General features: G+C 35.6%; 1 protein-coding gene across 1 annotated transcript in view; it reads right to left on the bottom strand.

Annotated features, from left to right (window-relative positions):
* The window catches only part of LOC123545841 (uncharacterized), a 34,171-nt gene extending 20,875 nt beyond the window's left edge, over positions 1-13,296 (bottom strand). The window contains exons 1-7 of the mRNA XM_045332142.2: positions 13,167-13,296; positions 12,361-12,411; positions 8,384-8,460; positions 3,785-3,856; positions 2,895-2,997; positions 2,220-2,308; positions 1,849-1,920 (exon numbers count right to left, since the gene is read on the bottom strand). Of these exons, the coding sequence (XP_045188077.1) occupies positions 1,849-1,920; positions 2,220-2,308; positions 2,895-2,997; positions 3,785-3,856; positions 8,384-8,460; positions 12,361-12,411; positions 13,167-13,191 (489 nt within the window). The 5' untranslated portion in view covers positions 13,192-13,296. The remainder of the gene's footprint in view (positions 1-1,848; positions 1,921-2,219; positions 2,309-2,894; positions 2,998-3,784; positions 3,857-8,383; positions 8,461-12,360; positions 12,412-13,166) is intronic.
* Between the last annotated feature and the right edge of the window lie 2,395 nt (positions 13,297-15,691).

Raw genomic sequence — 15,691 nt, 5'->3', positions numbered from 1 at the left:
CCTTTAGAGAGGTCACAAGGTTTTTTTATTATTTGACCTACTGACCTAGTTTTTGATGACACGTGACCCAGTTTCGAACTTGACCTAGATATCATCAAGGTGAACATTCTGACCAATTTTCATGAAGATCTTGTGAAATATATGGCCTCTAGAGAGGTCACAAGGTTTTCTATTTTTAGACCTACTGACCTAGTTTTTGAAGGCACGTGACCCAGTTTGGAACTTGACCTAGATATCATCAAGACGAACATTCTGACCAACTTTCATAAAGATCCCATGAAAAATGTGACCTCTAGAGTGGTCACAAGCAAAAGTTTACAGACTGGCGCACGCACGCACGGACGGACGGACGGATGGACGACGGACGCTGCACGATCACAAAAGCTCACCTTGTCACTTTGTGACAGGTGAGCTAAAAAAACAAGTATTCAAATTTTCAATGCCACATGTCAAACAGTTTTTACAAAACATGGACTTGTACAAATTCTGAACTAATTTCTAACCTTGCTAACAGGTAGAGACTGTTATAATAAGCATGTGTTCCAAGCTTGAAGTAAATATCTTTGATGGTATACAAGATATTACCATTCCATAAAAACTTTAACCAATGCTGACGCCAGGGTGAGTAGTAGAGCTCTCCATATTCTTCGAATAGCTGAGCTAAAACAAGAGCTGTCCGTAAGACAGCACGCTCGACTTTTCTCAGTGCTTGACTCTGAATTAGAGCTGTGCCAGTAAAAAAAAGGACATAACTCTGTCAAAATACAAATCAGAGTTATGGGAATTGTGTCTCCTGGTGTAGACTTTGATAGTAAATAACTATTTTGAGTTTCAAGTCAAAAGCTTTAATAGTAACAGAGATATTTGACTTTAACAAAAATTTTAACAAAAAATTCTAAGTTAAAAAGGGGCATAATTCTGTCAAAATTCAATCAGAGTTATGGGGATTGGTTATTCTGGTGTAGACTTTGATGGTAAACAAGTATTTTAAGTTTCAAGTCAAAAGCTTTGATAGTAACAGAGATATTTGACTTTATCAAAAACTTTAACCAAAAAATCTAAGTTAAAAAGGGGTATAACTCTGTCAAAATTTAAATTAGAGTTATGGGAATTGTGTCTCCTGGTGTAGATTTTGATAGTAAATAACTATTTTGAGTTTCAAGTCAAAAGCTTTAATAGTAATACCGGTAGAGATATTTGACTTTATCAAAACTTTTAACAAAAAATTCTAAGTTAAAAAGAGGCATAATTCTGTCAAAATTCAAATCAGAGTTATGGGGATTGTTTCTCCTGGTGTAGACTTTGATAGTAAATAATATTTTAAGTTTCAAGTCAATAGCTTTGACAGTAACTGATATCTGACTTTATCAAAAACTTTAACCAAACTTCTAAGTTAACAAGGGGCATAACTCTGTCAAAATTCAAATCAGAGTTATGGGGATTGTTTCTCCTAGTGTAGACTTTGATAGTAAATAATATTTTAAGTTTCAAGTCAATAGCTTTGATAGTTACAGAGATATTTGACTTTATCAAAAACTTTAACCAACGGCGACGGCGACACCGGGGCGAGTACAATAGCTCTACTTTTTCTTCGAAAAGTCGAGCTAAAAACTGACCAAATGTTTTTTACTTCAAAGCATGACCTTGACTTAAATTTGAGCAAAGGGTCTCAAACCTATATGGAAAAAGCTGTCTTCTAGATTGGAACACTTGAATTAAGTAATACAAAAATCCCTTGATGGATGGCCAAAGTATGGATTAGACATAAAATGTGACAGAAAGATAGCTGGAAGGATGAACCACTTCTATGTCCCATTTATTTTCTTCCAAAAGATTAAAAATGTAAACCTGTTTGGTCTCACAACCGAGACTGTATTTCACCTCCATCTTGTCATTAGCATACTCCTGTACAATACATTGCTGAAATATATAATGTACATGGAAATATATAAATGCACCACAAAATATATATAAATATACCCGGAAACATAAAAGTACCTGGTAATATATAAATTTACTTGGAAAAACATGCAAATATATTTTTGTCAAATCAATAATTAACATTGTAATAGATTTCAAATTTTATGTAACAGACTTTCTGCTTTTCTGAGGTTAAATACTTTAACTTGTTTGAGGTAATTAATTTTCCACTTGTCTCGGTAAAAAATCAACACAAGATTTTCAACTTGTTCTAGGTAATGAATGAATTATTGTCTTACCTCCCCATCAGCACAGGTAACTCTATTGTGACAGTCCTGTGGAGAATCTACCTGATCACACTGATAGCATTGTATGCCTGGAGATGTACCTATGGTATAATGAATAATACAGGTAAATGTTACAATATGTAATAATGGTAAATATTACATTGAAAATAAGGTGAATGGTAAAATCAAAAGTAAGATAAATGCTTTCATACAGGAGGAAAATATGGATATATTATGATTTAGAGTTCTGAAACATAGAAATGTAAAAATCAAAGGTTTTGGTGTAGCACTAAGGGAATCTGGGAGAGAGTTCCTTCCCTATGGACATTTCCAGCAGTTATAACTAAGCAACCAGTTGGCTACTTACTGATTCAGGTTTTGTTAAGCAGTAAATTTTTGCATGGCAGTGTACACTTGGTGTTAATAAAACAAACTTGTAGTAAACAGGTCTGTTTACATCTAAAAGAAAGGCAAATATAATGAAATAGAGACATCTTTTTACAAGTAAGATGATGGAATTTAAGAAAATGCAACTTTATAAGCAAAATTACATAGCAGGACACATTTCAACAGTACATTATATTTTTTTACTAGCAGGGATAAAGTTTAGCAGTACAGTGTACTTTTTGTTACTAACAGGACATATTTCAACAATACACGTATTGGCTGTACATATATTCTACTTACTGTTACTAGCAGGACATAGTTCAGCATTACACAGGTCAGTCCCACAACAACCTTCACATACATGTAAGTCACTTCTCTTGCCATTTGCTGCTAACTGACATAACTGGTGAGATAAATAAAGCAATTAAGATGATTTTAAAAAATCTGATTGAAATAATTACATTTCAACCTGTCAAAAATTTAATAATAAAGACATGTATGAAGTTCATCTTTTTGACACCATAATGGCAAAGATAAACATAAAGTTCATACTCACAACATTATCATGACAAAGACATGCATGAAGTTCGTACTCTTGGCATTATGTTATCACAGACATGCATGAAGTACATACTTTCAGTATTAAGATGTCACGGACATTTAGCAGGAAGTCCATACTCATGGCATTATCATGGCAAAGACACATATGAAATTCATACTTTTGACACCATGATGGCAAAAACATGCTAGAAGTTCATACTCCTGGCATTATGATGGCAGACATATATGAAGTTCATACTCTTGGCATTATGATGGCAGACATGCATGAAGTTCATACTCTTGGCATTATTATGGAAGACATGCATGAAGTTCATACTCTCACATTACAATGGCAAATTAATATCATAATGAAGTTCACATTCTTGGCATTATGATGGCAAAGACACATAGGAAGTTCATACTTTCTGCATTACAAAAGAACTATGAACCTATGCCATTCTATTAGCTTTGTCATAGGTAAGGCATTTCATTCATCTTATGACCTTGCCTTGAATTGTTAAGCAGGCTGATGCCAACACTGGGGATACAGCATTAACTTCCCAAACTTGCAAGCCAGGTAAAAGACTTACAAATAATCTAAGTTTTGGCAAAATCCTTCAAGAGGTCATTTTGAATAAATAGTTATATACCTGGATTTTCTGACATCCTGAGTTATAAAATACGGCAGACTCCTCTCCTATCACTTTCTCTGTATGACATTCCTGCAAGAACATCCACAAGCTGAATTACATCTAAAAAGTATCTAAAAGGGTTAAGGTTGCAAGAGTAAACAAACAAAGAACAATTGAAGTTGTCTACAGGTGACTGTGACAATCTGGTTTAAAGAAATTATGTGATTCAAGGGTGTGACCGGGTAATCAAAAGTATTATGTACGTGTATGCCATAAACAGACAAACTAAAAAATTCCAGCTGCATACAGATGGGTATGATCAGCTGGATACAAGAAATCACATGATTCCTGGGTGTCAGTAATTGAAGTATCTCCTAAGTATGGGAAAGTCACCAGCAGAATTATAGTTGCCTACAGATAGTTATTCCAGTTGCCTACAGATAGTTATTCCAGTTGCCTACAGATAAGATAGTTATTCTAGCTGCCTACAGATAGTTATTACAGTTGCCTACAGGTAGTTATTCCAGTTGCCTACAGATAGTTATTACAGTTGCCTACAGGTGGTAATGACTATCTCGATACAAGAGATCACATGGCACCAAAGTGTTAATACATGTATTTACAGAATTTTATACATTTAGTTGTAGCAGAAAAACAGCTGAAAAGACAATTCCAGTTGCCTACAGAAGCTTCAAGAAATAATGTGGTTCTCTGGCCTCATACAGTAATTGTAATACTTTCTGAATGTTAATAATAAGAAGTTTTGAAAGTAAGAAATTGCTGGTATCAATATTAATTATCACTATTTATTTGAGTGTGTTAGCAGATATTGTGAGCACAAGGAATGTCATGTCAACTTAGTGGACAACCGAGCCTGACACTATTTTTCAAGGGTTCAAAACTAATTTATTTATTTTTTATATTTAAAACAGATACAGGTAACCAAATGAACAAAATGGGTTTTTATTATTAATATTAAAGAACAACAGCTGTTGTACAACATAAGGTTATCTGTTGGAATGTAAGTGGTTTTGTATGCTGAGCCCTTGACCTTTGACCAAATGACTTCAATAACAGGTGAGATCATTTACTGACAAAGGCAATCATCCTATGAAGTTATAAAGCCACAAGACCCAGTGTTTTACTGAGATACTGATCAGGCCCGATTTTCTGTCTCATTTTACCATTGTAAGTATCTAAGTAACTGTCATCTTGACCTTTGACCTACTAAACTCTATAGCAATATAATCATCTACAGACTTACCAGCAATCATCCTATGAAGTTTGGCTACTGGAGACTCAAGCATTCTTTAGTTATTGATCACAAGCCAAATGATCTACCAACAGATCGACCAATAGACTGACTGACTACAGACAACGAGCAATAAAAAATACCACACTTATTGAAAGAGGTGGGGTAGGGCAGGGAGCATAAAAATATTTACAGTAAAACCTTAATTTGTTTTAATACTTACATGTCTTTTTTGGGGTGTACCATCATGGTGTAAATTAGTAACATTTTCTGTAGAAAAAAAACCTAGTACATTTTGTATTTATTTATTTTGTTGGGTTTAACATTGCACAAATACATTTAAAGGTCATATGGTGGCTTTCCAGCTTTGATGGTGGAGGATGACCCCCAAGTGCCCTCCCTGCATTATTTCATAACAGGCTGGCCCCTTGGTAGAACCGTTCACCTTCCGTAGGCCAGCTGGATTGCTTCCTCACATGAAGAATTCAAAGCCCCAGGTGAGGTTCAAACCCACATGATTGTGGGGCAAGTGATTTGAATTCAGCGACCTTAGGCACTCGTCCGTGGATAACCCTAACAACCATGTTTAGACTTGTGTTATTTTTCAGAGGTATGCTATCTTGATTATAATCAGAAAAAAATTGACTCTTGGCTTTCTTACTCATCCATTGATGACAAAAGTTGTATTCAAGTTTCAAAGCTATAGTATTCAAGGAAAGTGAACCTAAACAAATCAAAAGCTCTCTCAAGACAGCATGCTCAACTATCTTATCTGAAGGCTTGTGAGCAAAATGGCATTTCTATCTAAGAATTATGTGTGTGTTCGGGTTAACGTCTTTTTCAACAATTTTTCAGTCATATAAACGACGGTGTCTACTTGTAGCAGTGAGCACAATGCCCAACTTTATAGTGCTGCCACACTGGAATATCACGCCGTAAACACGTGGCATGATACCCAACCCAGTCACATTATACTGACACCGGGCTGACCAGTCCTAGCACTATCCTCTTAATGCTGAGCGCCAAGCGAGGAAGCTACTAGTACCATTTTTTATGTCTTTGGTATGACACGGCCGGGGATCGAACCCATGACCTCCCGCACTCACCTAAGAATTAATCATATTGTCCAAATTCATGTAAGAGTTATGAGACTTGATGCTGTGATCTTGTTCAGATGAACTGAACATCTCTGTGAATTTCAACCAAGTACCTGCACTTGTTAGGGAGATAATAATTTCGGAGTTATGGGACATGCAACTTTCATCATGTTTTATCCACCTGAATAAATTGTAAAAAGTTTCATTTAATATATCTGCACTGACTTTAGAAACAGCAATCTGTACGCAAAACTTCATCAAAGATTTGCTAAGTCTAGGAAGCGGGATAAAATTTTGTTAACATTCATGTTATTGTAACTGTACTTGAGAGTCGTAACCTTCTGTTATTACCTGAAACCTGAGTGTGAAGTTTTCACATAGGTTCTACAATAGTTGAAAACAGTGTGTTGTACTCTTTGAAAAACTTTACAAAAAATCTATAAGGGGCAAAACCCTGGAAATACTGAGGGTATTGTAATACACCTTGTCAAAGTAATGTATATTGTCACAATGGATAAGTACAGCAAGTTTCAGCTGAATATGTTATGTAATGAAAAAAACATTGAACTTTATAAAAACTTAACTAAAATTTCCACGGTAAAATCAGACCTAGGTCTGAAAATATTGTAGGTAAACTTGTCACATTCATGAACATTATCACTACTAGCAAGTACAGCAAGTTTCAATTCAACGACCTTAGAAAACTAGATGCCCACGGGCAGCATGTCGAGCCCACCAGCTGTCAAAAGGACTAGGAGTTGCACATGACACCCTGTCTCATTGAGGCAAACATTTATGCCAAATAAAAACTGAATGCAAAAAGTTACAATATAAGTTATTTATAGTAACAACAAAGGGAAGTAAATCTTTAAAAAAAATCTAAGTCCACACAAAAATCTTTACCAGAAGAGATAGGTCAAAATACACTTCAAAATTGGATGCAACATGCATACTGTATTACAGAAAATTGATTTTTCCCTACGACCAGTAATAAAAAAGTTACAATATAAGCTATTTATAGTAACAACAAAGGGAAGTAATTCTAGGTTCTTGCACATGACACTCCATTTCATGATGGTGAACAATTGTGCCGAGTTACATCAAAATCCCCCCATGCTCCGGACAAAGTCATTCTTGTATCTGACCTTTGACCTCTAAGTGTGACCTTGACCTTAGACCTAGGGTCCTGGTTCTTGCACACGACACTCCGTCACATGGTTGTGAACATTTGTGCCAAGTTACATCAAAATCCCTCGATACATGAAGAAGAAATGCTCCAAACAAAGTCATTATTGAATTTAACCTTTGACCTCAAAGTTTGACCTTGACTTTTGAGATAGGAACCTGCGGTTTGCGCATCACACTCCGTCTCACTGAGGTTAACATTCAGGCCAAATATAAACAAGATTGCTCCATGCACGTCAAAGTTATGGTCCGGACAAACAAATCCGGACGCACGCACGCACATACACCGAACAGCCATTTGGACAACTATGTCTTCGCTTTCGCAAGCGGGCTCGACAAAAAGAAGATATTTAAGACTTCATAAAAAAAACTTTTCCAAGTGCAGAGGCCGGGGCAAGTGCAATAACCCTCCTAATTTTTATTAAAAGTCTAGCTTATAATAACCAAGAAAAAACAATTTTATGAGTTATAAAAGGGCCATAATTGTTATAAATGCATGCAAGAGTTAAAGTTCTTGACCTACTTAGTAATCATATAAGGATAAACAAGTATGCAGTGCAAAGTGTCAAAGATATTGCTCTTATAGTATTAAAGTAAAGTGAACCTAAACAAAAATTTTTAATTAAGAAATTCCATTTTCTTAGGTACAGAAAGGGCCATAATTCTGACAAAATGCAAGCAAGTAAGCAGTAATGTTCAAACAAAAAAGCATCGCTGACAGCCAGTCACTGTGGTATATTGAAATCTGAAACCTCATGTTATACGGAGATATTTTACCTCATAACCAGCACAGTGGACTACCACTGACCAATAACCCTGTCAATCACTCCTGTATACTCCAGTATGCTGGTGACATCGAAAACTTTATGTTTGTATAGAGATTATCTTACCTCATTAGAAGCCCAATGTTCGTCATTTAAGTCAGTCACTCCTGTATACTGATGGAATCTTAAATTTCAAGTTTCTATAGATGATCTTACCTCATCTGAAGCCAAATTTCAACCATAGAACTATAGTCGAAGTCAGACACTCCTGTATACTGGTGACATATCAAACCTATTGTTTGTAGAGAGATTATCTTACCTCATCAGCAGCACAGTGTACAACCATAGAACAGAAGTGGGGGTCTGTCACTCCAGAACACTGATGACATCTTAGACCTGTTTATATATACAAACTGAACAGATAGATTGCTCCCAAATAACAGCTGGTGTAATTACTTTCTACACTTTCTTATAAATCTTATGAATTTCCAAGATCAAAGCAGTGAAATTCATTTAGTGGAATCACTCTCATAGTGTTATTACTCACTATTATAGCCCATCCCCTTAGCACAACAGGGAGAGCATATATCTACAGACTGTGGGGGTGTAAGTTCAGCCCCCAGGTGAGGTGTATGTTCTCCAAAACCACTGTGTCTGAAATCATCCCCCTCTGATTCATGTGAAGAAATTGCCAGTTACTTTGGAAGAACAGGTTAGTACTGGTACAGAATCAAGGAACACAGATTAGGTTCACTGCCCACCATTATATAACTGAAATACTGTTGAAAAATGGTGCTTGACCCAAAACAAATATACAAAAATATTAAAGCTACCCTTACAGAAGCAAGCCTCTGTGGCGTACATGCTGCGTATTTGCTGTGTATATGCCGCGAACACAGTAGTATGCCAGAGGAGTACATTTTACATACACCGCATGCTGCGTACATGCCGCGTACTATTTCGACGAGTACACAGCATGTACGCAGGAGGTCACTAGTACACTTCAAGTACGCAGCACAGACTGAAATTTAAGGAGTACACTGCATGTACGCAGGAAGAACTTGTACAAGAAAATAGTACACTGCATGTACACCGCAGATACTTTGAAATTTGTGCAGTACACTTCATATATGCGGGAAAGACTTGTACAATTTCTTTTGGCATTTATACTTAGTTTTTTTTTTATAAGTTAAAGTCTGAAGTAAACTTCATATACGCGGGAGGGACTTGTTCATTTTCTTTTGGTGTTCATACTTTGAATTTTTTTTAGGTAAAAGTCTGAAGTACACTTCATGCAGGAAGGACTTGTACATTTTTTTTTTTTGGAAGCAAGAACTTGATTTCCGAGTAACTTTTATCTTAATAGCATAGAATAGTTCAGATTACCGGTATTCTGAACAATGAAAATTTGCCAGACTATTTGCAATGTTCATTTGTGAAGCTTACATCTTAGTGATTTCTGAGCTGCACCTTACATGCAGTGTAAAAATAGATCTACCGTATATTCTTTTTCATTTTGAATTAATCCTGGAGCTTTCTAACTTGGATAATTGAAAAGCCTTATTTGAACTTCGTTGTATTACATTTTGTAATACATGAAATAATTACCAAGATAATGCCTCAACAGCGCCCGAATGAGAAGAATTAATAGCTCTCACTGTTATTTGAATACTCTTAAGCAAAACACCATTCTATCATGTTTTATAAAGGCTTTAATGCTCATTATGTTAACTCATTAAGGCCTCACCAAATTAAAAGGTTGTTCATCGGATTTGCCGCTCGTATATTTTCAGAACGTTTTTGGCTAATTGCGCTCGCCCCATTGGAAAAAATCAATCCAAAATTTTTTGGTGCGCTACTTTTTACGGACGTAAAAGTGTATAAATGCTTATATAATTCCAGTCCTAGATTGTTCTCAGATGGATTTTAATCAAAATAAATACATACTACGCACACATCGTCTATAATAAATCATAACACTTATATTTAGTTGCATTAAAGTTGTTTCCCCTTGATGCAGTTACGCCATTTTCTTCAAATGTTTACCAAATTACATGCTACAAAAACTGATTTATTTCATTGAAAAGTGGATGAAGAAAAGCATACTCATTTATTTGATAACATCAATCTACATTATTTTGGTAAGGGTAAATACTTATTGATACATGTCACTTATCTTTTTTCTGTTTTTTTCTGTCCAAATGATCAGCATTTGCATACGAAAGTTGGTGGGGTAAGGAAATTACATTATCACAGCAGTTTCGCCACAAGAGTACACAGCATATATGCAGCAGGAGTACACAGCATGTACGCCGCAGGACTCGGGCCAGGAGTACACAGCATGTACGCCGCAGGAGTACACAGCATGTACGCCGCAGGGGTAGTACACCGCAGGCTCATTTGCATGTGAAAAGTGTATGTGCCGCGTACATGCTGCGTACTATTTCCCGCATACTAAATTCCTCCAGCGTACATCCTGTGTACTATGTAGTCCACAGCATGTACGCAGCAAGTAGTACGCGGCAGAGCTCATTTGCATGTCAATTTTGTTTGTTTGTTTGTTTTGGGTTTAACGCCGTTTTTCAACAGTATTTCAGTCATGTAACGGCGGGCAGTTAACCTAACCAGTGTTCCTGGATTCTGTACCAGTACAAACCTGTTCTCCGCAAGTAACTGCCAACTTCCCCACATGAATCAGAGGTGGAGGACTAATGATTTCAGACACAATGTCGTTTATCAAATAGTCACGGAGAACATACGCCCCGCCCGAGGATCGAACTCACGACCCCGCGATCCGTAGACCGACGCTCTACCTACTGAGCTAAGCGGGCGGGCTCATTTGCATGTCAAAAGTGTACTACAAACGTACTATTGGTGTATGTGCGGTGTATATCCTGCGTACTATTGATTTCAGTACACATCATGTACGCATCATATACGCTGTATGTACACAGCAAGAGTACGCAGCAGGCCTTTTTCTTCTGTAAGGGTAATGAGTTATTTTTTTAAAACATAACTAAAAAAACATAGAGGTATCACTATGGCTGATTAATGCCCAAGATGCCACTCTGATACAAGTAAAAGTAATACACTGTGCTCATGTTATTTAACCTTCAAGTATGACCTTGACCTTTGACCTACAGAGCTGGGTTGAGCACTGCATTTTATCTTGTCAAGGTAAACAGTTGATGCTACATTTCTGAAAATCCTTCAGGAATATAATATTATGGAGTGGTCACAAACTGAAAACAGTATTTGATTTCTGATCTCCTAAGTATGTCCTTGACCTTGGATGACCTAGTGACCAAGGCTGTTCACTCTTCATATCAACTGTATGAAGTTAATACTATACTAGACCCAAATTTCACTTATGAAAATATAAACAATCACTATATTATACAGTTAATGTAAACATAAAATTAACAAGTTTATGTGTTAACAGTATTACGCATTACATTTAAAATTGTATACACTTACTACATGTACATCTCAATACAGTATAAATATGTACTACCAATAAAATAACTGGAAGTATTTTTCAACAATTGACTGTTATTACTGTACATGAAATGTGGTGCTACATAAACAAGTTACAGTCAAACCTCATTCGTTCAAACTCGACGGGACTGGCAAAATTTCTCCAAGTTATCAGTAGTTCAAACCATCAAACAATATATATTATTGTCCGAGTTCAAGTGAATGTTTTGACATGATTTATATATCAAGTAAAGTTAAAACATTTTTGACCCTAATTTTCTACATTTGAAGTAGATATCTAGACATTCCCAGTAGTTTAAAAGATATGGAGCAGACACAAATTTAAGCTTTTATATTTAAGCTTTGACCTCTTGAATGTGACTCTGACCTTGGACTTATATGTACCTTGTTCATCCACTAGCATGTCATCTTGATAAGGTAAATGTATAAAGCTAGTTTTATGAAAATCTTTAAAGTGGTTTAGACAAATATGGAGCAGACATAAAGTTAAGCTATTTGACCTCCAAGCATGACCTTGACCTTGGATGTTGCACTCTGCACATCATTTTGATGAGGTTAATAATCGATGCTAGTTTTATGAAAATCTTCCTAGCGGTTCAGAAAATATGGAGCAGCAAAGAATTATGGTCGAACAGATATACGCGACTCCAACAGCCCTAATATAGTCACTTTATACCTAATATAGTCACTTCATAATTATATTATATCATTTTTTGTTGCTCGCATAAAAACCAAAGGTACGATAATACAATGATCTATATCAACATGAAATACATATCAATTAAAATATATCATTACCTTGACTTCCATGGACATACAAAAGAAAGAACAGCAGTTTTACAGTCCAGCCTAAAATTAACAAGTACAGGTATGTAGTCATTAAAAGAAAGGTAACTATGATATGCAATAAGTATTTTCAGGGAGAAAAGTTTTTCTGAGCCAACTCATCCTGTTGAACTAGTGACTAACAACAGTTACTGTTACTCGTCCTGCGAGAGTTCAATTCGGATGTCTGACATTTTTTGTAAACAACAGTGTATCAATTCTATGAATCAAAGACTATCTGGCATCACATGCATCAGAGCAACAAATGGGCACCTGCAAGTACCAACTAGCCTACTGTTTCATTTGGATTAAGTAATAAACAGCCTTTAAAGTATGACATTAGAGCAGCATTGTGCAATTACTTCATCAACGATTGTCTGATGAACTGGTACATTCATTACATTACCAATTTCTACCAGTAACTGTGCACTCATCCTGCATGACAACCTAACAGAAAATTCCATTCATCCTCAGAATATTTCTTCCAGTCAATACAAGTAAATCAGAGCCAACTTTTGTCCCCTGATTTTGTCAATTGTGTCCAGCACGATAATTAGGGTTTACATAAAAACAACTTACCCACTTTCTATGCTGAGGTGACCAATTTTATACAACTGAGAAAACAACCAGACATGATTTCTCTAAAGTGCACAAATAGATTATGTTGTAATTAAATGTTTATTTTTCCTAGAAAAGTGAGCTTAATACTACTATTGGTAGGTGTACAAGGTGTATGAGAATTATTCTAGAATTTTTGCTATATTAAGATAAAACATTACCAGCTTTTCCAGTAGAATATGCCATTGTTAGCACAACATATATATGGCTTGCTGAGATAATGCCAAAATAGGACAACAACTACACTGTACTGAACACTGCAAACTGGTTGACATTCTTTATCAGCACACCTTATCTCACTGTGTATAATTATCACAAACTTCTGCCTTATTCTTTTGTGATACAGGCCAATGCTGAAGCTATGTCCACCTTCTTGCAATAGTGTGCAACCTACTGTTTTGACCAATCAGAGCGAGTTATTTTTTAAAAAATGTAGCTTCTTATTTCTGAAGACCAATGTGACTGAAGCAAAAATTCTGAACAGCTCTACAGGCTGAAGAGTGTTGACACGACTGACTCTGCAATTCTGATTGGTCAAACGTAGATTTTACACTATGTCAGATAGAGTCCATGTAGAGAATTCTTCGAGAAAAGGAAACCTCGGTCAGTCACCCCGCTACGCTCAGTTTCCCTTCCTATCAGTGTCTTTTTGACAAAGAATTCACTTCATGAACTATCTATAACTTAATGTTACCATAATAATTATTACCTGACATTCTATTTTACATATCAGTCATATAAAGCAGAAAATTTAAACATTATACAAAATGTTCACATGCGGCAGTGAATATACACTGTTACTGCATAAATTTAGTGTTAATAGAACAAATATGGATAACTGCATTGGCAAAGAGAAGCTGCTGTCCATTGTTGGAGTGAGATGATGAATATTATGTATGCTTACAACACCTGAGTCTTGTTATTTCAGTAGGTATTGAGACTGAAGAAAACCCAGGCCAAATCCCTTTACATTAAATGGTTACCTTGAGAATACTTACTTAAAACTAACTAAAGACCATCTTTCAAGACCTCAAAAACTGTTGGCATCCCTGCACCCAGGTAGAAGAAAAACATTCAACAATAAGACATGCTTAAAAAGGTGTGCCATTTCATATGAACATATCAACAAAGTACAATTATTCAGACAGGGTTGCTTAAAAGAAATAGCTATTATACTCTAACAGTGTTTTAGCAGAGAATAAGATAAACAAATTAAGAAATAGTCACACATGTCAAATTTTAACAATGAAGTTAAGATATAGTCAATCTATCCATGTTTTAGCACTGAAATAAGGGTAACATATTAAGAAACAGTCATTGTTAACTGCATGTTTACCAGTGAAGTAAGGGTAACTAATTAATAGACAGTCACTGTTACCATGTTTTAGTAGTGAAATAAGGGTAACTAATTAGAAACAGTCAATCTTACCATCTTTAGCAGAAAAGTAAGGGTAACTAATTAAGAAACAGTCACTGTTACCATGTTTTAGCAGTGAAATATTTGGGTAACTAATTAAGAAACAGTCACTGTTACCATGTTTTAACAGTGAAATATTAGGGTAACTTATTAGAAACAGTCACTGTTACCATGTTTTAACAGTGAAATATTTGGGTAACTAATTAAGAAACAGTCACTGTTACCATGTTTTAACAGTGAAATATTTGGGTAACTAATTAGAAACAGTCACTGTTACCATGTTTTAGCAGTGAAATATTTGGGTAACTAATTAAGAAACAGTCACTGTTACCATGTTTTAGCAGTGAAATATTTGGGTAACTAATTAAGAAACAGTCACTGTTACCATGTTTTAGCAGTGAAATATTTGGGTAACTAATTAAGAAACAGTCACTGGTACCATGTTTTAGCAGTGAAATATTTGGGTAACTAATTAAGAAACAGTCACTGGTACCATGTTTTAGCAGTGAAATATTTGGGTAACTAATTAAGAAACAGTCACTGTTACCATGTTTCAACAGTCATATATTTGGGTAACTTATTAAGAAACAGTCACTGTTACCATGTTTCAACAGTGAAATATTTGGGTAACTAATTAAGAAACAGTCACTGTTACCATGTTTCAACAGTGAAATATTTGGGTAACTAATTAGAAACAGTCACTGTTACCATGTTTCAGCAGTGAAATATTTGGGTAACTAATTAAGAAACAGGCACTGTTACCATGTTTTAACAGTGAAATATTTGGGTAACAAATTAAGAAACAGTCACTGTCACCATGTTTTAGCAGTGAAATAAGAGTAACTAATTAAGAAACAGTTACTCTTACCATGTTTAGCAGTGAAGTGTGTATGTGTGTGTGTGTCTGTTCAGGTTTAACGTCTTTTTCAACAACTTTTCCATCATATAACCGACGGTGTCTACTTAAAGCAGTGAGCACAATGCCCAACTTTATAGTGCTACCTCAATGGAATATCAAGCCATAGACGCATGAAATGATACCCCACCCAGTCACATTATACTGACACCGGGCTGACCAGTCCTAGCACTATCCTCTTAGTGCTGAGCACCAAGGGAGGAAGCTACTAGTACCATTTTTTACACGTTTGGTGTAACACAGACAGGGATCGAACACCATAGTAACTAATTAAGAAATAGTTACTCCAACCAAATATGGGTAACTAAAATTTAAAAAATAGTTATTCTAACCATATTTAGCAGTGAAGTATG

This window comes from Mercenaria mercenaria, chromosome 15 (genome assembly GCF_021730395.1).
Source record: "Mercenaria mercenaria strain notata chromosome 15, MADL_Memer_1, whole genome shotgun sequence".
Lineage (NCBI taxonomy): Eukaryota > Metazoa > Mollusca > Bivalvia > Venerida > Veneridae > Mercenaria > Mercenaria mercenaria.
This window is presented reverse-complemented; position numbering and strand designations above follow the sequence as displayed.